The sequence below is a fragment of the Trachypithecus francoisi genome, unplaced genomic scaffold (assembly GCF_009764315.1).
Source record: "Trachypithecus francoisi isolate TF-2019V2 unplaced genomic scaffold, Tfra_2.0 Lachesis_group0, whole genome shotgun sequence".
Lineage (NCBI taxonomy): Eukaryota > Metazoa > Chordata > Mammalia > Primates > Cercopithecidae > Trachypithecus > Trachypithecus francoisi.
Window position 1 is genome coordinate 7,128,520 of NW_022681453.1, and position 22,681 is coordinate 7,151,200.

General features: G+C 38.3%; 1 protein-coding gene across 3 annotated transcripts in view; it reads right to left on the bottom strand.

Moving 5' to 3' along the window:
- KCNAB1 (potassium voltage-gated channel subfamily A member regulatory beta subunit 1) overlaps positions 1-22,681 on the bottom strand; it is a 448,855-nt gene that overhangs the window by 53,068 nt on the left and 373,106 nt on the right. For all 3 annotated transcript variants that reach the window (XM_033203410.1, XM_033203391.1, XM_033203400.1), the window contains exon 8: positions 17,111-17,197. In XM_033203410.1, coding sequence (XP_033059301.1) covers positions 17,111-17,197 — 87 coding nt within the window. The remainder of the gene's footprint in view (positions 1-17,110; positions 17,198-22,681) is intronic.

Here is a 22,681-nt window from a genome sequence, read left to right on the forward strand (position 1 = left end):
CTATGCAGTGCTAATCAGGACACTTAGAGGTCTCTATCTGGTTCTGTTCTTTTTATTGCTTCCTAATTTTATCACCTCCTATTTTTTCATCAAGGAATAATTTTAGATAGCTAGCGTGTATTAAATATTCATTATTTATAGAGTACTGTGGCCCTATAAGATGAGTAAGAAGACCTCCAAGGCCAAATAAAGGCAATATAAGAAAACAAATTACAGGCTAATTTTGTTTATGAATATAGGCATAAAAGTCCTAAATTAAATATTAGCTTACCAGATAATAGTATGATATTTAAAATGATAAAATAATACATCATGAGCAAGTTAAGTTTATCTCCAAATGTAAGTATGATTCATTGTGTTTTCATTTTTATGACAAAGTATTTCATATCCGTGGCTGAGCAAAGTAGTCTATAATGATTGTATTTCCTTTCTCCCATATATTTTCATGTTACCTTTCATTAACAATTGCTTTATTAATTTAGTTTGATTTGGAGCTACAGCCGATTCTTCCATACTTTGTGCAAAATATCTCTCAATATGGTTTTCCACATGGTCAAGCTGATAAGAAACTCAGTTCCTTTTTGTTTTCTTGGCAACATTCCTTCTAGAGCCCTCCATTGTCCTGCTGCAGTCTCTGCTGGTCACTTTCTGTGCCATAAGCTGTCCTATCGGCGTTTCCCTTCCCATCATCTGGAAAATTCTTCTCCTCCTTTTAATGAATTGGATCCCATGGCTTCCACTTTGTGACTTTATTCTCTCATTTTGGTGGAACACATTTTCCAGCAGCTTGTGAGAAATTGTGTTTGAGAGACATGAAAGTCAAAATGGCATTACTTTCTCACCCTTGGTTTGTAGTTTGCCCATCATCTTTTTGCTTAGAATTTTGAAGGCCTGCTTCATGGTGTTTCACTTCCCCGTGTTGCTGTTGAGAATCCCTAGGCAATCTTTTTTTCTGGATCCTTCATGTATGTATTCAATTAAATCTCTGAAATGTATTAGGATGCTTTTCTTTCTCTTTTCAGTTGTGAAATCTCATGATAATGTTTCCTTGCGTCAATCTCTATTCATTGTATTGGGTACTGAGTAGGCACTTTCAGTCTGGACACTTGTGTTCTTCCGATCTGGAAATTTTCTTGTATTGTTTTGCGATAACTCCCCCTCCTCCATTTTATCTGTTCTCTCTCAAGAGATCCTTCAGTTGAAAAGATATTGGACTAGTGGACATAACCTAATTTTCTTATCTTTTCTCTCATATTGTCCATTCCTTTTTCTCTTTTACTTTCTGGAATATTTTCTCAACTTTAATGTCCAGCATTCTAATTGACTTAAAAAGAAATAGCCATTATATATTAAATATCTAAAATATTTTTCTAGTACTATGTTGTTCTTAATCTCTTCCATCCTGTTTCTGTTCTATTGATGTAATACCTTCTCTTATATCACCAAGTATATTATAGTTTCTTTGAACATTTCTGTATCTCTCTGCATTACTCTATTTTCTTTTTTCTATTTATTTGAGCTTCTTTTCCTGTTAGAGACTTTCTTTGAATGTCAGATGATCCTTGGGTTTCTGTTCACATTTAAGTATAAAGCACTAGGCCAGGAGTGGTGGCTCACTGTAATCCCAGCACTTTGGGAGGCCGAGGCAGGCGGATCACAGTCAGGAGATCAAGACCATCCTGGCTGACATGGTGAAACTCCGTCTCTACTAAAAATACAAAAAAAAAATTTAGCCGGGAGTGGTGGCGGGCGCTTCTCGGGGGACTGAGGCAGGAGAAAAGCGTGAACCCGGGAGGCAGACATTGCAGTGAGCCAAGATGGCGCCACTGCACTCCAGCCTGGGCAACAGAGCGAAACTCCATTGTTGTTGTTGTTGTTGTTTAAAAAATAAATAAATAAATAAAAATAAAGCACTAAAATTGTGCTTGAACAGTGCTTGTTAAAATTTTTCCTGGGACAGTTAATTTTCTCCTAAGAGATATTCTGTCTTCTGCATGGGGAGGGTGTGTGGGACCTGGCTGCTGGTGATCTGGACATGGGTGAGAGAAGGGGTCTGGGGTCTCAAGTCTCATAGTCTTTTTATTTGCAGCCTGGCTCCACCTTGCTCTGTGCCTGGTATCTCTCAGCTTAGAGCCTGTCAACTGAATGTCTCCAGTTAACGAAACTCCTCTTCCTCCGTTGGAGGAGAAAGGCAGGACACTGACTGCAGACCTGGGGACATGGAGCTTTAGTAGCTCTGTATCCTCTTTTAAAGAACTACCTTGTTCCTAGTTCCTGCCTAGGAAGATGTTCCACCCACATCTTCTGTGGCACTGGTTTCTCTAATAGATGAACAATCCTGAGGTTGTGTGGTACATATTAACTTGTTTCTCATCTGCAGGCACTTAAAAAAGTCTTTCCTCAGTTCTGCTAAGTCATATAATCCTCCATCCTTTTTCCATTTTCATACATATTGGTCTAGGTTTTCAGTTTACTGACACTTTCATGAGAAATGAAGTTTCTGTTTCTGTTTCTTTGTCTCTGTGTTATGTATTGGGTAGCTTTTTATTTTTTAAAAGGAAAAGGTAGAAGCATTTGTCCTGCTAATTCCAGATGTTTCCTTACTTTTTTCCAAATAAGGAAACTGCGAGTCAGAGGCGAAGTGGCTTTCACTCACCCACTCACTCCTTACTTCACCAGAACTCGCTTGTCAATGTTGTTAAAGATTTCCACATTGTTAACACCAACAGATAATGTTCAGTCTTCATCTTACTTGACCTATCAGTAACATTTGAAATAATTGATCCCTTCTTTCCTCCTTGATGTGATTTCTTTCTTTCTTTCTTGAACACTACATGCTTCTCCCCATCCTCTCAACTTCCTAATACTGGAGAGTCCCAGAGCTCAGTCCTCAGTCCTTTCTTTCTATATCTTCTTTTTTTTTTCTGCTTTTACTACTTGTGTGATTTCATCAGTTCTCAAGGGTTTAAATACCATTCACATGCAGACAGCTCCCAAATTTATGTCCCCATCCCAAGACAGAGTCTCAGCTTTGGTGTCTAACTCCCTACTCAGCATCTTCACTTGGCCACCTAATAAACATTTCAAACTCAAGATGACTAAACTCAAATCCCTGAGCTTCCCCACAACTGGATCCATATCAGCTTATGATCCCCATATCAATTGATGGCAACTCCATCCTTTTGGTGACTCAGGCCTAAAACCTTGGAGTCATTCTTCACTCTTTTCTTTCCATCACACTCATATCTAATTCACCAGGAACTTCTGTTGCCTCTAATTTCATTATTTATCCAAAGTTAACCACATTACACTTCCACGGCTAGCACCCTCATCTGAGCCTTATTCTCTCACCTAGATTGCTATAATCATTTTTTAACACGTCTCCCTGCTCCTACATTTGCCCCTATAATGTATTCTCAATCCAAGGGAGGAGGTATCCTTTTGACATATAAATCAAGTCACATCACTTTTTTGTCAAAAATTCAGAGAGCCCCAAAAGATCTGGCCTCTCTTATCTCTGTAAACTCTTCTTCTTCTACCTTCCCCCTTCCTTACTCTGCTGCAGCCACATCAATGTCCTTGATGTTCCTCAAATATGACAGAAGGCTTCCATCTCAGGGCCTTTGCACTGTTTCTACAGCCAGAAGCAGTCTCCTTATCTCTCTTCTGGCTATTCACTTGACTTCTTCAAGTCCTTGCTCAAACCCTACCTTCTCAATGGCCAACTCTAACTTCCTAAGCATTCCCATTCTCATTACCCTGCTTTAGTTTTTCTTTTTTTCATAGCACCTATCAACATCTACTATTCTATATAATTTAACTTTTTGTTATTTTATTGTTTCTTATCCCTCCTGCCAGAAAAAATGTGCCCAACAGGGGTTGGGATCTTTGTCTATGTTGTTCTCTAATAAATCCTATGTATGCTGTGGTATACAGTAGACACTCAATAAATATTAGTTGGGTATGAATAAATGCACAAGCCAGGTTTTGCACCTGAGTGTTTATACTATGTCATGTTCTTCTGTGGGTCATCTGAGTACTATATGGTGACATTTAAAATGCATTGTGTAGGTTTTTTGAGACAGGGTCTTGCAACATTTGATCTCTGCTCAGGAAGAGAGTAGGGAAAATGGATGAGAGAAACCAAATTTCATTCTTTCTTCTTACCCATTTTTTTTTCTTTTTTTATCTCCCTTTTTGGCTTTTTGTTAATTTTTATGTGAATTCTCTTGTCAGATGGGTTAATCTCCTATCTCATTAGATAAAAACATCCATTTTAAAATGGTAATTGGGTTTGTTTCATTACCAAACTTGCTTCTAGTTTCAAAGGCAGGCGATGATACAATGCTTTCCTTTTTGCCCTTAATACAGAAGAATACTGGTAATACTAAGCTTTCTTTCCATTCCTACTGCTTCTGTGTACAAACTGTTCCATCCACTGGCCCTTAAAAACAAATAAAATGGTTTTCTTGAATAAGCAAGTTCTGTGCTGACTACATTTGGATTGTCAAAATTTTAAGTCTAAAAGTATCTTATTTAATTATCAGCAATTCTGTATGGTTGGCTTCACTGAAGCTAGACACAACATAAGCTTTCCCTTTTGAATTTAAAACAAATGCATAAAACTTAACATGGGGATACATTTAGAGATGATGGGTAAATTCCAAATTGCAGAGGTTGAGGCTTTTGTGGCATATATTATTTTCCAATGAACATTAACAAATAATTACTCCCCAAAGTTGAAGTGACACCTCAAAAGTCTTCAGATTCCCAAGGAGGGTATATGGGGTAGATTTGTGGTGGAGTATGAGGGATGTCTTTGTATAATCTATGAATTTTATACAGGGAGCCAAGTGCCTTATTCCATAATTTATGGAGACTTGAATCATAAGCACATAAGGTTTTCCTAAACTTCCAGTTATATTGGACTTAATGATATTTTCTTATAAAGGAAACACATTTGTTTCTGGAACTAAGAGTTAAATTTTTTTTGGCATGTGCATGTGTAATTTAAGTCAGATGGATTTAAACTTAGGTATTTAAACATGTGTAACAAGCATAACTAATGATAATGTAATCCTTCAGCTTAATATTTTAAATCTCCTACCGGTCCTTAATATTCAATAGAGCAAGTATCCTCTGGCCTTGATGAAAACTCTGTTCTATGGTAATACAGAGTCCTAAAGTCATTTTAAGTCATAAGCACATCCTCCAACAATCTCAATCAAAACTTCAAACTCAAACTCTTTTTCTCTGCCCAAGCTGGGACCTGTTTAGGCTAGAAGACTACAGGAGTGTCAGGTACGTTTGGTTTATCTATTTCTTTATTTTCTCCTTCAAACCTCTGTCCTCCAGCCTTCATCCTCCAGAAGGCCCTGAAGGGAAGGACCCAAGATGGCCCCACACAAGAGACATTCATAAGTACCTTCCCTACCAGTCCCAGGAGGTCAGCACTCCCCCAGTGGTGCCACCAAGGCAGAGAGTCAGCCCACCTCTTCACCCCTAGATTTTCCAGTCACACAACAGCTCCAAGGCCACCATGTTCCCCAGTCATGGGGTCATGTTTCAAATCATCTGAAAGGCCTTGAAACCCCCATCCCAACCAGGGTGGCAATGAAGAGGCAGCTTTCTCTCATGCTGGGGTGGATGGAGCTCACAAGCACAGCTTTCTTCATACATGCCTTTCTCACTAGATCCCCTTTACTCCCATCTCTCAACTTTTATATTTTTAAAACCAGTGAGGCGCTCCAGAGTCACTGAACAGAGAGTAGGGGAAGAGGAGAAGGGAAGGCTTCTCTTTGCAGAAGAAAACCAACTCCTAAAGAAAGAGGAGCTGATGGAATCAGGAAAGCACCATCTCACAGCCCTCCTTGTAAAAGCGGATGCAGGCAGGGATCCTTGGTGGATGCTAAAATGAGATTGTAGGGGACAGGCTATTCACATAGTCTCAAATAATCACATTCTAGGTTATTTGTTAATTATAAAGTTAAAGAGTTACTGTCACAATGGAGAAACCTGGCAGACATCACTTTAATCGAGTGATCAACCTGAACAGGACCAGCAATGGGATGCAACAACCCTCCTGAGCCCTCGGAAAACAGTGTGGAGAATACTATGGAATAGTACACAGACATAAAAAAAAAAAAATGAAATCATGTCCTTTGCAGCAACATGGGCGGAGCTGGAGGCCATTATCCTAAGTGGAATAACTCAGAATCAGAAAATCAAATACCTCATGTTCTCACTTGTAAGGGGGAGCTAAACAAGGGGTACACAAGGACATGAAGATGGAAATACTAGACACGGAGGACTCCAAAAGAGGGGAGGGTGGCAGAGAGATGAGTGTTGAGAAACTACCTATTGGGTACAATGTTCACTATTTGGGTGATCAGTTCACTAGAAGCCCAAAGCTCAGCATTATGTAATATATCCATGGAATAAACCTGCACATGTAACCCCGAATCTAAAATAGAATAAATAAAAAAGTAACAGTCATGACAATAAATGTACTGCAGGATTCACGCCCCCTCCAAAAAAGCAAAACAAATAAATCCTATAAAGGACATTTTAGAAAATTTGAATATGACTTGTATATTCTTGAATGTGATGATTGTGTTATGGTCATATAGAAGAATGCCTTATTCTCAGGAGATACTGGAGAAAATATTTATGGGTGAAATGTCACAATGGCAGAGAACAAGAGAGGAAAAAATAAAGGCAAAATGTGGCACAATTTGGTAAATGTATTGGGTGTTTATTCTTTCACCATTTCTATAAGTTTTTAATTTCTCAAAATAAACAGCTAGGAGAAGAAAGAGCTATGGAACAAGCTCTCGCACACTTCATTTGAAAGTACAAATGGAGAACTGGCATCTCACTCTAAAATTTCATTTCAAGTGTGTCTTGGTGTCTGGCTGAAACTTCAATTATTATATTTTCCGGGGTTTATATATTCCTAAAAGTGTAAACATATATAACAACAACAACCTCAAAATATTTGTGCAGGACAATTACAATTTGTAACACGTTTCCACTTATCTCATTTTGTCTTCACGACAATCTTGGAAATAGCTAGAATATTTTTATTCTCCCAGTGTACAATGAAAAACCAAGAAGTTGAAAGTCTGAGCAACTCAGTCAAGTTTATATGCCTAAGACTAGCACCCTCATCTTTTGATTGTAGACCTTGTATTTTTTCAGGACACATATTAAATATTCAAGAGGGGGGTTAACAAAACCACTTACTCTCTTATTATTAATACTTCCTTTTGTACAGAGAGTAAGAGAGAGACTTGAGGGTATTTGTTTATCCCCGGCTGTCTGAGAATTTTCGATTAGCCTGACACAGGTGGCTCTGCTCACTGCATTCAATCAGCATGCCAGTAAACCCTCAGAGTGTGTTACTACTAAGTAATGTCAGTCTCCAAGTCCTCTGCATGTCCTTGAGGATCTGCTGCGGCAGATCGAGGAACTTGCAGAAATGAATTCTCCTGAGATCCAGTCAACATCCCCTCAGAATATGGAGTTAAATTTTGTCACAACTCCAAATATCTTTCAGAGAAATGACAACTCACAGAAGGAAGTGCACATGAGTCATAAACCCACAGCCCCAGAATACTAAGCAGCTGTTTTTCACCTGACAGCTGGGGTGAGCAGAAGCAGTCTCTGTTCTCCCTCTCCTTCTCTCTCTCTTTTTTTCTTAACTAAAAACAACTTAAGGAAAAAAGAAGAAGAGGAGAAAAGCACCCATTTGGAGATCGGCGAAGTCCACAAACTTGTTGTGAGAAGGCACAATAGTCCCCCAAACATTTGGCCCACCTCGTTTCTCCGTTTTCAACTTACTAATGATACAGATTGAATCTCTTCTGCCTTCAATGTTGAGTAAAGATGTCATGAAAGAAAAAAATGGTGGTGGGGGGGAGAGAAAATAGAGGAAGTAGTTAAACTGCATAGCATGTAAGCATATCCTTCTTTAGAATCTTCTCTTCAAACCAGGACTTTATGGAATAAAGTTGGGAATCATTGATTTCCAAAGAAAGCAAAAAATAAAACACCAGATGAGTACAATTGTTTTTCTGGAGTACAGTTTTCTTTAAAGCCAGTTCTTTGTGTATTTTCTGCAGCCTTGGCAATTGTAACTTCTCAGTAGTTCTAGTAAAGGTAATTTCTCTAAAGCTCTTGTTCTTTCTATGGAACTCAGTTGGAAAAGATCATTTGTTAACCAGGGCTCTGTTCCTGATAGATGCATATCAGAATGATCCACAGTCAGAACTTTGTGGGCCTCTGTTAATGCCGGAAATTTTTCAACAGGCCTGGAGGATTCGCCGGCCTGAGGCAACATGTCAATGACTGAGAGTGGTGAACTCTGTAATGTGCCTTTATTGTATTACTTAAGATTATTCAGTTCTGCTCAAGAAAGTAAGTGAAACAAAGAAAGAGGATAAATGAAACTGGGTGGAGATGCAAGTAGCTTGTGAGACATAGGCAGAATTTATAGGATGAGCATGGTAAAACTAAGTGGATTAGTAACCCCTGAGTCATAGTAGCCATCAACAAAGTAGAGAGTGTGCATGCTTAACACAGGTAGGAGGGAGGAATGGAAAGAGGTGATATTGACAACATATCCATATGCATACGACACCAAACAGTTGAAATATACTAAATATAAATACATAAAATATGAGAACTTAAGTGAAGTCTTCAGTCAGTCACCTCTAGGATAACCTGGTAGTAAAATTGGAGACTACAATTGCATCAAGGTAATTTCCTGCATAAAAAATTTACAGCACTACTATGCAAACCATAACAATAACAAAAATGGTAGCTCTAAATTTTGCATAGTTACTAGGCAACATGCTAAGCATTCTGTAGATATTATCTCAAATAATTCTCGCCATAACCTTATAGAGCAAATATTATTACTACATTCCACAGATAAGAAAACTGAGGACAAGAGAAGTTCAATAACTTGCCTAAGATCAACTGGCTTGTAACAAAAAGAGGATTTGAACTGAGGTCTGACTCTTAAAGCCATACCCTTTCTATTTTGGAGGAGGCCAAGTTATTTCCAAGCCCCCTCCCCACTGCCCACCATTTCCTCCTGTTAGACCTTATTTGGTCATCCTAACTAAAATCCATCCCTATAACCTCCTAGCCCCCTCCCAGGATTAATTTGTTTCTCCTTGCTATTATCACCATCTAATGTAACTTTCTCACTAACTTCTTGTCTGTCTTCCCAACAAGAAATGTGATTTTTCTAAGGATAGGATTTTCATTTGATTATGAACTTCTGCTTCTCTAAGTGCCCAGAACAGTGCTTGAATATAAGTATTCAGTGACTATCAACTGAATGAATGAGTAATCCTATTATTGAGTTTTTTTGTTTTTCTTCTAGAGACATCTTTGAAAATAAAGTCACAGGCACAAGATCACCTTTCAGGCTGAATAGATTAACCCTGGAAAATTTATGATTAGGGGCATAAAGAGTTTCAGAGCAAAATTTTAGGAGAAAAAATGGGCTATAAGAAAATTACACTGCCAGCTCCACAGCTTGAATCTTACAGGACTTCACCAGATCCTCTGCAGTCCTGCAGCTTGGCTATCTCCATTAGATTTTCATCATATTATAATTTCAGGGCCTTGGACTTCTCCTATGATTATCTCTGAGAAGAGATCCAGAGAAAGGAGAGTTTTACATACCTTACCTAGGGCATTCTAGAAATTGGGCTTACGTTTGTGTGCCCCAGCTGTGGGTGAGGTGCTATAACCACATTATTAACTCATTCAGATGGTGCTTTATGTTTCCTCTGTTTTCAGGTGAGGAAAGTGAGCCTCTGTGAGGATAGTAGCTTGTCCCTAGTGTACAGTCTGATAGGTAGCAAAGCCAGAATTTGAAGTTGTGTCTGTCCACTCTGCAGAAATATTGTTCCAGTGAGGAGGTCCACCATGAACAGAAACATGGAATTTTCTAAACAGATGAACTGGAGACGGAAAGAACTGAAGTGAACCCAGCTGTCACCCATTGTTATATTTCTTATGATGGATGAAATAAATTTGTCTTTTTGTGACACAATTTTTTTGGTCTGTAAAGGATAAAACATCAGCTAAATAGGCCTGAAGTATCAGGAAAAGTTTTGATGAATTTGCAGTTAAAATGGAAACAAAACTGCATTTTAAAATTGAAACAATTTTTTTTTTTTTTTTTTTGCCACAAGCTTGGCTGGGTTTGGCTCATCTTCTTGGATATGAAAATCATTTTCTCCAAATTAATTTCTTGAAAACTCAACTGTCCCAGCCTTTCAAGCTGGGGGTTAAATTGATCCGATGTACACCAGAGGCCTTGGGAACATCCTGGCCAAGGTAATAAATGAAATGCATTAAATAATCTTAATTGATATAGTAATACTCAGGGGACAACTGTATTGCCAAAGAATTGTCCCTTTATTCATTTCCGCTCATTCAGATATCAATCACACTTCTAAAGAGAGATGCAGCACATCTGGATGCTACTGCGATTGCAGATGAGAAACAGCATGTAAGTGTCCTGGGGCTGTTTGGCAACAACCTGTCAACATCTCCTTGAAATATGTTGAACTAGGTACTAGAATGTTTATAGAGGTTAGGAAACCAAGATAGGTTTTCAAGTAGAGGAAAATGAAGTTAGAGCCACTCAACTTTGGAGCTTTATTCATTCAATCACTCAAACACTTGTTCAGTCCTTCATCCATCCAACCAATAAATATTTATTGAGCACCTACTATGTGCCTGAGGCTCTGTTAGATTGGGAATATAGTTTATGAGCCTGTGTGGTCAAGTACAGTAGCTAACTAGCCACATGTGGGCTATTGAACACTTGAAATGTGGCTGATCCTAATTAAAATTGTCTGCTGAGCAGTTGAAATGTGTTGCTCCAAATCAGGGTGTACACAACTGATTGTACAAAGACTTAGTAGGGAAAAAAAAGAATGTAATATATGCCATTAGGAACTTTTGGATACTCATGGATCATGCTGAAGTGATAAGTTTTGATATATCACAGTAAATAAAATATAATAAAAAACCTCACCTGTTTCTTTTTACATTTTTTTTTTACTTTAAGTTCAGAAATGCCATGTACAGGACGTGCAGGTTTGTTACATAGGTATACATGTGCCATGGTGGTTTGCTGCACCCATCAACCCGTCGTCTAGGCTTTATGCCCCACATGCATTAGGTATTTGTCCTAACGCTCTCTCTCCCCTTGCCCCCACCCTCCAACAGGCCCCGGGATGTGTTGTTCCCCTCCCTTTTTACTTTTTTAATGTAGCTAATAGAAAATTTGAATTATATATATGTGGCTTGCATTATATTTCTATTGGACAGTGCTGTAATAGTTGCAGAAGATTTCTTCCTTCTATATCATGTTTTTTCGGATAGCTTGAAGGTAACTTTCAGGGAAGATAATAAAAGATAGAGGTGGAAGGGCTGATCTATTGTGGGGCAAATGATGTTTCTAGGTTTTAGGTGGTTAATTTTTGTTTTGAAAACTTTTTACTTTGGAAGTTATATATCTAGGTCCAGTATTTTGGAACTGTCAAAATGTAGAAAATTTGGGATACTGCAATGTTTTTTGCTTTCTGGTATTTTCTGAGTTGTCATTGGATATCCTGAATCCCTGAATATCCGTAGATGGCTACTTTCACATGACAACACTAAAAAAGATGGCTTAGAAAGATGTAAATACTTACGGAATGGGTTATTTGACAAGATGATACTATGGGAATAAGTGAAGCTAACTTTGGTCTTGCTTCTCTTATTTGAAATTAAGACATATGGGCTGCTTTATGTCTGCACTGATCTGCTAGCAGGAAAAAATAAATAACTGGAACTGTAATCAGTATGGAAATAATATTTAATGACTCAGGAATTCTGTAAGAATAATCAGTTTTGGCAAAAAGCTCTATGTGAAAAGTAAGGACTCAATTCCAAGTGTTTTTAAAATCAAATACTAACTAAAATTTAATTTAATTTAAAAATCATATTCTCAGATCAACAAGTTAGTGTGTCCTCTCTTTTTGCTTTTGTCTACAAGGGGTACAGGCTTACACTATCCTTTCGTGACCACAGTTAGGCTCAATCTCTTCTTCCTGGAGCAGTGAGAATAGTATAGGTAGAGATATTAGCCTGGTGTTTGGGAATGACAGATAATCAAACAAACAAACAAACAAACAAAAAACTCCTTATACAGGTCCTTGGACACACAAATGCTCTGTGTCCATCCATGTCCAGACTGACTCTATTGCCTGAACTTTTTCTTGTCTAATGAGTTCGAGAGAAGATTTTGAAATACATATTAGGGATTTGTGGAAGTGAGAGAATTAAGGATATGAGCTTCATAGAGCATAAAAAACTGTCAGTGACTCTACTGGGAGGAACACAGACCCATAAGAAGGAAGAAATGGGATGTGGGGCTGATTTTTTTCTAGGACTGGAAAACATGCCATCATTGCCAGATATTGTAGCAGAGACAGATGGCATGACAGATGCTGTGAAAGAAAAATGTCTTACTACTAGGTGAACCAGAAAAAATAAACAAGAGGGACAGAGGAAAAAGTACACAAGCTCCCCTCTGTTGTCAGGAACATCTTCCCATAGCCTGAAAATGTCTAACTGTATTCCATGGAGTTGCAGATTGCGAATGAAGTGTCTCACCCCTTTCTCCACTGATTGCACCTTTGGAATTTACAGCCATTCTTTTGAGAGCACTCACTTTTTGTCTATTGATTTTCTAAGAAATAAGGGAAGGAAACTACTAATTGGATATACGATGCCAATATATTATAAAGATGCTGCAGTTAATCTTTTTCTGGCTCAAATGCTATACGATATGTAGAAACTGGCTGAAACTCATCTTGGTTTATTTTTAAAATGTTCCCGATTAACATCATTTCATGGTAGAAATCACATGAATGCAATTGGCATTTTAATAATGTTTAAATGGAAGTTGTTTAAAACATGTCTTAGTGATGCTCATTTGGGCACACACATGACCCTTGACATTTGCATAGTTTATGACTGGAGACTCTCAGTGTCTCCAAGTTCTTGAAAACCACTCCACTCGGTAATCAGTGACAAATAAGAGCAAGCACTGAGTTGGGCTGAACTCATTTGAAAGTGCTATGTCCCCTGTGTTTAAAAGAGGTGCCTCAGCAAAATTATGTCAGCATGTGTTGTGACTCCATGGAGTTGACAAATAATAGCTGAAATCAATAAAAATGATTTACAAACGCTAAGGGTCTATAGTATTAATACATGTAGATTTAATATATAAATACGCAACAATATATACTTGGCAACCACTGTTTTGTCACTTAAACAGAAATGGATGCAAGTGAGCCTAAAATAGCCAATGTGAGTTGCTGAAACAAGAAAAAAGTAATATCATTTGATATTAAGGATTTTTCTGCCACTACCAAAAAATAAAAAGGTTGGACAACTATCTAGTGATGATTTTTTTCACCACATTTGAAAAACAAATTGAATAATTAATTAAAGCCAATAGAATATCATTAACAGAGTTACTGTAGTGTTTTCTTTTTCTTTTTTTTTTTTTTTTGAGGCGGTGTCTCGCTCTGTCGCCCGGACTGGAGTGCAGTGGCCGGATCTCAGCTCACTGCAAGCTCTGCCTCCCGGGTTCACGCCATTCTCCTGCCTCAGCCTCCCGAGCAGCTGGGACTACAGGCGCCCGCCACCTCGCCCAGCTAGTTTTTTGTATTTTTAGTAGAGACGGGGTTTCACCATGTTAGCCAGGATGGTCTTGATCTCCTGACCTCGTGATCCGCCCGTCTCGGCCTCCCAAAGTGCTGGGATTACAGGCTTGAGCCACCGCGCCCGGCCTTACTGTAGTGTTTCCAAGGGTAATTTGATTATAAATAACATTTGCCTTCTGTCATGTTTTTAGAAACACTGATAGTCTTCCTAAGGTATACCCCCCATTGTACATGTACAGCTTTATTCCCATACATACACAGTATGATTTACAAAATTGTTGCAAAGGTGACTCTCAACAACATGGAATCCAGAACTAACACAGGCACCTTATTTTTCCCCCATTTTTAGGGTACCAAATGCACCCAAGTCCATCTGACAGTCCTGTCTCTTTATTTCCTGTTGCTTCTTTATTTCCCAGATCAGTACTTTCCCCTGGCACAGTAAAGTAGAAAAGACTATATGTATAGATGTGTTCCCAGAGACTTACATCAAACTCTGATTGTTCCAGTAGACCCACCTTGGAACAAATGAGTGTACTAAGTTTGAGGATAAACATTTCTGAAAGCTAGGAAAAACTCACATGGATGCTATTTCAATCTGGAACAAGTCCTGCATGAGGAGCTGCCTGTGGAATGTCCCTGCTAGGTCCTCCCAGAAGAATAAGCCTCAAAACTTGATTGGCCTGCTTGGGTGAGCCTCCTCTTGCTGGTGAGGGGAAGCAGGCTACACTCCAGCATGAGGTGGTTGATTGCTGCTGTGCTACAAAATGCCATGTGCCTTGACCTTATCAACAAGTGGCCAGTCTCCATTGTTTGACACTCTTCATTATGCTTCTAAACTTGGAAAATGACTCATGATAAAATAGCTTCCCATTCCGCTTTGTGGAATTGTATATAAGAAACTACTCAGGGAAAATGTAAATTTTCTCTGATTCCCACAAAGGCTAAACAATGTTGTGAACTCCACCAGACAGCAGCAATTATTTTTTAAAACACTTTGAAGATTTCTTTTAATACATTTCAACATATTATAAATATTGATACAAGAGACATCATTATCTTGTTGGTGTCACATAGTTTGACTCCTAATTGAGGATTTCCTCCTTCTTCTATAAATGTAATGCAAATTATGTTTTCTGTTTGAGAGACTCCTACAATATATTCCTAAAATAAAAGGCAGAGGTAAGATGGGAAAAAAAAAATCCTTAAAAGTCTTAGATGTTCTGCTATCCTCTACATGGTATAGTTGCAAAGAACACTGTCTAAAAGAGGAAAATAGTCACTAGGCACCTAAAATGTGAAGCAATTCCAGTCTTTCATAGACCTCACTAAATGGCATTTTACTTGACACTTTTGCAGACTAAATAACTTTAGTGCTCTGTTTTAATGTGTCATTAAGAATTGTATGACTGGAACATTTCTACACTGCTGGTGGGAATGTAAACTAGTACAGCCACTATGGAAAACAGTGTGGATATTCCTTAAAGAACTAAAAGTAGAACTACCATTTGATGCAGCAACCCCCCTACTGGGTATCTACCCAGAGGAAAAGAAGTCATTATTTGAAAAAGATACTTGCACATGCGTGTTTACAGCAGCACAATTCACAATTGCAAAAATTGTGGAACCAACTCAAATGCTCATCAATCAATGAGCGGATAAAGAAACTGTGAGATATATATATATGATGGAATACTACTCAGCCATAAAAAGGAATGAATTAACAGCATTTGCAGTGACCTGGATGATACTGGAGACTATTATTCTAAGTGAAGTAACCCAGGAATGGAAAACCAAACATTGTATATTCTCACCGATATGTGAGAACTAAGCTATGAGTACACAAAGGTATAAGCATGCTACAATGGACTCTGGGGACTTGGGGGGAAGAGTGGGAGAGGGGCGAGAGATAAAAGACTACAAATATGGAGCAGTGTATTCTGCTCGAGTGATAAGTGCACCAAAATCTTACAAATCACCACTAAAGCACTTACTCATGTAACCAACTACCACCTGTACCCCAATAACTTATGGAAAAATAAGATAAAAAATAAAAAAGAGTTGTATGACATCATATTATCCTTGCAATAAATACTTCTTATGCTTATGATTTGCTTTATCAAACACCTAATCTTTGCTTTGACAAAAAATATGCAGTTTTATGTCATTTCCATGGAAAATTTCCAACACTGATACTGTTTATAATAAACTCCTAATTTTACCCGGATTCAAGAAAGAAGAAAACTGTAGGAGAAAGTTAGATATAAGAATATATATATTTTACATTTCTCTGTAGTTGAGAACGAGATAAATGGCAAGGAAAGTAATTTCCATAACTTTTTTATGGTCAGAAATACAACCTAGAAAAATTTATAATATGTCAATCATTTATACTTTCCCACTACTACAACCCTTCTATAACCCTATAACAAGAATCACTCTTTACAGAATCTGGTTTATTACAAGATCCTGCCTTTTGAATCATCAAGGACAAAGTTACCTTCAGTGTAATCTCATGTGAATCAAACTATTCTAATTATTTTAAAAGTGGTAATCCATATCATATTGTTCAAATAACCAGAATATTCATTTTTGCTCTTTTTCTCAAATATCTTCATTCTCAGTCACCTCAGGTAAGTGATAATCCATGTGATTTTAAACTTCAGTTAACTGGAACATTCTTTTCAATTCATCCTCATCCTCTCAAACTATCTTCTGCCTCAAACATCCTAGCAAGTTCCGTAAATAAATGTAAATGGAAGAAAATCTGGTTTTAGAAACATTCTGAAAGCTTCCACAGGAAGAAGCTTAAACTGTGGTCCTCGAACAGTTATAATAGAAAGGCGATAAAATGTTGCAGCTCCTTGAGAATCAACAATCAAACTGCAATGAAATCTTATTTTGAAGCAGTCGCTGCTGTGGAATCCCTGCTGGTGGCACCACTGAGCGTTGCTACCACAAACTGGAAACTAATCAGACTTAGAGCCATTATAAAAGAGGAAGATCCTCAAAGGATTTACTGTGAAATGATGATGGCTAAGTTATAAAGCCCCTTTCCAATTAACTTTATTGTTTTAGTTGATGAAATCACGAAAGTGAAATGAACCTGGAAAAGGTGAGCACTGTAACCAGCGGGTGCCACAAACCCAGTGTCTTCAACTGCTTTAAAATAAGAAGATGCAGCAGGCAGAGCATTGGTTTTGGGAGTAAATGCTGAGGCCAAAAGGCATCAGTCAGAAATATTTTTGTTTTCCACATTCAGTTCGATCAGTCTCAATACAATTCATTTCCTACTGTGAGCAGAGTAAGTCCTCAAACTGACTCAAGAATTCTAGAGTATTTTATTAAAGTTCTTAACTTACCTTCCATGGGAGTGTTACTGTCTGGTCGATTAGCAAAGACCACATCCACATACTCCAGCTGCAGCCTCTGGAGGGAGCCCTTCAATCCTGGGAGCAGAAGCAGGAAACAAACCCCAAAATCTAAATATGAGCAGTATTCAAAGAGTTGAAGTTTGGTTTCTTTCAAGAATTTACTTTAAAAAAATAGAATTGGAATAGTTTCAAAAATGCTTTGAATACAATGATTGTTAATTGACCCTAGAACATTTTTAAATTACATCAAAGGCTGACTTCCCCCAACAAGAAAAGTCTTAGAACTTTTTCAGGAATGTTATCACTCTCACAGGAAAATTTATACTTAGGAACGACCTTCACAGTGACTTGTATGCGGCAATATCCAGAAGCAAAATTTAGAATAAAAAGCAGCTTCTTTCCAACAGTTAGTGTTTTTCTTCTTGAACAATGCAAATTAACGTTAATGTTTTGGATCACTTAATAGGCTTATAGTGAGCCAGAGATACATTTATTACACATAAAACTCATTAGAATGGTTTAAATCAGAAATAAATGACTGCCCCAACCCCATCTTAATGTAAATGTTGGTTTTAATAGTAATATAAAGGGGTTAGCAAATGAAGCCTTTGCTCAACATTTTACTAATTGGAACAAAGTTTAAGGAACATGAAATATAGCTGAGCTCTACCATTTCTATTATTCCCCATTTTGGGGGAAGAAACAAAAACACTAGAAGCTATAAAGACTGAAGAGGTAATATAAAGGAGAGAATAAGAACTTGAAAAGGGAGTCAGGAACCAACAGCCTATGTTTCAGCCCTAACCATTTGGTCACATTTCTATGAATACTCAGAAAAAAATTAATTTTAGTAAAATTAATACTTCCCTGAAGTAGAACATATTGTATACAATATTATGCAACCAAAAGGATGACAGTGTTTGAGAATCATGTTATCCCATTTCCATGGGGCACAGCATTTAGCACTCTCTTATTAGCCTCTTTAATTCCTCATGGAGACCAGAGGCTTTACTCTCTTTATTATAGACATAAAATTAATTGCATGTTAAATGAGGCTCTTATAAATTTAAATTTGGTTCATTTAAATTTGATTTTTCATACTGATTTATCAGTCAGCCACAATTAGTTTTCTGACAGGAAAATGGAGTGCTTGAATATTGTTCCGGAAATATTTTCCATCCATTGAGAAAGGACTGTCTGTGATGGCAGCTTGTTAAAAGCTTTGATGAAGAGATTAGGGCAGACAGATGTTGTGAAGTCTAATGCCAGCTCTTATAAACCTGCCGTGATGCTCAGGCACAGGGTATCACCAGCTATTTCAAGAAACAGTGTGAAATTAAATTAACGTGAGAAAATATCATGATATGAGCCACTTTTGGGAACAGTTGTATGCAGGGAGGAGGTAAGGAAAGGACAGGAATACTAAGTAAACAAATAACAGGCTATCACAAGGTTTGAAAGGTTGGCAATTTGCACCCTAGCATGCTTGGGACCCCACTTGGGTTCTTTGACCTTTTTTTTGAGACTCAATTCTCTAGTCTGCAGTGGGCCAATACTGCACAATACTGACACCTTCAGAATTGCTGTTCCTGGGAGAGCTGTGTAACACAGTCTACAGAACCAGAATGTGAAATTATACCATGGTGTTCACATCTGGAAAGTTCCAGGGGGAAGACAGCAAAAGACCAAATGCCAAAAAATTTTCACGAGACCCCCTGTTTTGGAGAGGGGCATTTGATGACAGTTCTGGCCTATGCTTGGCAGACAAAATAAGTATCTTGTTTTCTGACAATGGCCCTCTCTCCCCGTTCTCTTCTAAACAGCTCAATGTGGGCTGAGAGTAACTAGCAGAAGAGGCTACAAATAACTTGGCACTGTTACAGCACTGTGTGATGAGGCATGTCACAGACAGGTGTGACTTTTGTCATTTATTATTCCATCCCATGAGCATGTATTGAGTCCCAATTTCATCCTGAGACTGTGCCAGGCTCTCAGGGTTTAAAGATGCACAGACACAGTCTTCATCCCAAGGAGCTCTAACAGTGCATATTGAGAGCATCTATTGGCACAGGTTCGTTGTTCAAGGTTGTAATGTGTACCTGGAACTAATGATATGGACTTGATACTAAGGTCTGCCTCATGGTATTTGGTCATTCCCACCTCTTTAATTCTTTCTCTGAAAAGCACTCTTTCTTGATATTTGGCAAGAAATTCAAGCATCTGAGGCCAGTGATCCCTCCTCTGACTTTGAAGTGGAATGGAAGGAAATTGTCCCTCCAAAGGACACTATCCACTCACTTTACAAATCTCAATCACATAAAGTCTTGTAATCCATGGTATGAACTTTGGATTCTGTGTGAGATTTAAAGACACTGGTAGGGGAAGTTCCAGTGAGAAAGAGATTAAGCAGGGGAAATAATATGATCAGATTTCCATTTTGAACCAATGGCTCCACCTGCAGAGAGGGACCTGAAGGCGCAAGAGTGAAGGCAGGCACAGCCACTGCAGCCCATCCAGCTCAGACAAAGTTAGTGAGAGGTGTATACATCTGGGACAAGTGGTATAAGTAGAAATACACGGACTTGCTGGTGTGCTGCATATAGGGTGTGGAGGTTAGAGTAAACAAGAATGACTCCTAGATTTTGGGCCTGAGAAGTGAAGTGACTGTTACTAAATGGGGCAGTCAGGGGGAAAGCTAACTGGAGGTGGTCGGGGAGCCAAGGTTAGTCTAAGCAGCACCTCAGTCACTACATGGAGCTCTTGGCAGCTGGATGGACCAGTCTGGCGTTCAGAGGAGGTGAGGCACAGGGTTTGGGATTCAGGGTACTGATGTGGGTTGTCCTGAATGACCTTATGATATCCCTTAGCCTCTCTGAGCCTCAGTTTCCTCATCTGTCCAAGGACGAAATGGTGCTAGCTGATCTTCCTGCTTTGGTCTTTCACGTGACTGCAAACCAAACCAGGTATTCCTGCTTTTTCATTAAGATATGTTTCATGAGTATCTCCTTCGGAGTCATTTACGTTTAGTTTCAAAAAAACAAGTCATCATGTTCTATCTCCATTTAGCAAATGTTTGTTGAGCACTGGCTTAGGGCCAGGTATTGTTTTAAGTTTAAGTAGACACGCAAAAATGCATTAACCTTGGCTCCAGAAGGGCAGCAGGGCAGCCAATCTTAACCTAAGGAGTTAAGTGCTCCAGTGCAGTAAATGCACTCTCTGAAGGCAATTTGACCTTAGCCTGTCCCTCTGCACTAACCCAGCATCTGTGGGAGGGGAAAACAGGAGAAACAGCAGAAATGCTCCCTGACCTTGAGGAGATAATTAGAAGCAAACCGGCAATTTCTCAAAAGTTCACAGGAAAATAAATGACTTAGAGAAAATAGTTTTCAAGTGACTACAGTAAAAAAAAAAAAAAAAAAAAATCTAAGTCCATTTTTCTTTTAGGTTCCAAAGTTTAACAAGAACCATAATGTTTAGAAGGTAACCTTAATTCAATTTAAGCATATTTCACAGGTTTCTAAAGAAATATGTTTATTCCAGACAGTCAGCAGATTGGCACAGTTAGAGGTGGATGGGTTGTTCAGTGTTGCAGGTTTAACTGTGTGGAAGCAAGGAAATCAGTAGTTTGGAGATTCTGCAAGGGTTCTATTTAAGCATGCTGTGTCGTCACCTTTTACACCTACCACGCACTTGCTTTTCTATCTAGCTTGCAAAAAAAGTTGCCTTAAATAATATACATTGTTTATATAATTTCTAGTTTTTTCTCAGCAGACCTATCGTCATAATTTGAGACATCTGCTTCTTTTTTAAAGGCTGAGTTGTATCGGAATCATATTCAGCATGTGGCTGTGCCTCCTGTTATGAAACGTGGTTATCCTCGATGGGTAATGTACGTTTACATGAATGTAGTACACTGAAAAAAAATCCTGTGGCAAATCCATTTGTTCAGAAATGTATTCTTTAATTGAAAAATCATAGACTGTCTTTTTCTTTTAAAGTTCATAGAGTTTAACGTTTGTTATTAATTTAAAAGTTTCAAGCAGAGCTTTCTCAGATTATTTTCCTCTCCTACTCCAAAAACAATGGCAGTGGGTTTGTGTTTTGAATTGCATAACAAAACTGTTTATCTGAAAGGCAAATGTAGAGTCAGACACAAATTTTGGCTGGAATACACAAGAGATTTACTTATTCTTACTCAGTGACCTACCAAACTATTTCTTTTCCTTTACATTAGGCACTAAAGGAATGTGTTTTATTTTATTTTTATTTATTTATTTATTTTTTCTGTAGAGACAAGGGTCTCATCATGATGACCAGGTTGGTTTCAAGCTTCTGGCCTCAAGCCGTCCTCCCATGTCAGCCTCCTAAATCGTTGGGATTACAGGCAAAAGCCACCATGCCGAGCCAGCACCAAAGGCATCTGCTCTGCTGCATTCCAACATTGGCTCAAATTGGGGTTTAACAAATGTCTGTGGAATGGCTGAATGAGTAAATTGGATTTTAGAACCCGAGGGGACTTTGGGATTCTAAATGAGTGTAATCAATCTACTAGTGAAATTTCTTCCTCCTCCTTGTGAATCTAAGGAGAGCATTACACCTAAGCAGATCTAAGTCAAGAACTTTGGGCTCATTAAAAAGGCCTTTCAATATGAATTCTTTCAAATCCACATTATGCACAAGTCAAGCTCATTGTATACTCTGTAAACTAATTCAGGTGGCTCAGGTCAGCCAGCACAGAAGTGGCCTGAACTCTGTATCAATTTGAACTTTCTGTCTTATCCTCTAATAGTACTTCTCAAATTTAATTTGTATACAAATCTCCAATGTCAAATGAGGTCACCTTCATCACAGAACCAAGTACCAATGAAATCCAAGGATAATGACTTGTAAACTCTTTTAAACTTTATTTTGGGTCTCATCTCATGTCCTTGCTTTTCTGCAAAATTCACTCAATTCCCTAATTTCAGCCTGCCTAGAAAATACTTTGAGCTAATTCTCTTGTAATCACAGAGCTTTATCTTTGGCAGAAACTATGGACTGTAAAATAACACCACCACCAACAACATAATAACAAATGATCTCAATTCTTCTTCCATCTCAAAAGTTTGAAATTTTGTGTTAAAGTTTGAATCTGGGTCAGCTTGAATTTCAGCTGAACTGGTTTATCCATCCTCAGAGATTAGTTCCTAAGAGAATTCCTGACTTATTTAAAGGTGGAGGGAATTTAAGGTATTTCTATTATGTCATATGAGGCTTGAAAAAATGCTTATTTGCGGGCAGATCACCTGAGGTCAGGAATTTGAGACCAGTCTGGCCAACATGGTGAAATCCCATCTCTACTAAAAATACAAAAAAAATTAGCTGGGCATGGTGGTGCATGCCTGTAGTCCCAGCTACCTGGGAGGTTAAGGCAGGAGAATCACTTGAATCCTGGAGGCGGAGGTTGCAGTGAGCTGAGATCGTGCCACTGCACTCTAGACTGGGTGGCAGAGTAAGACTCTATCTCAAAAAAAAAAAAAAAAAGTAAAGAAAGAAAGAAGAAAGAACCCTGAAATTATG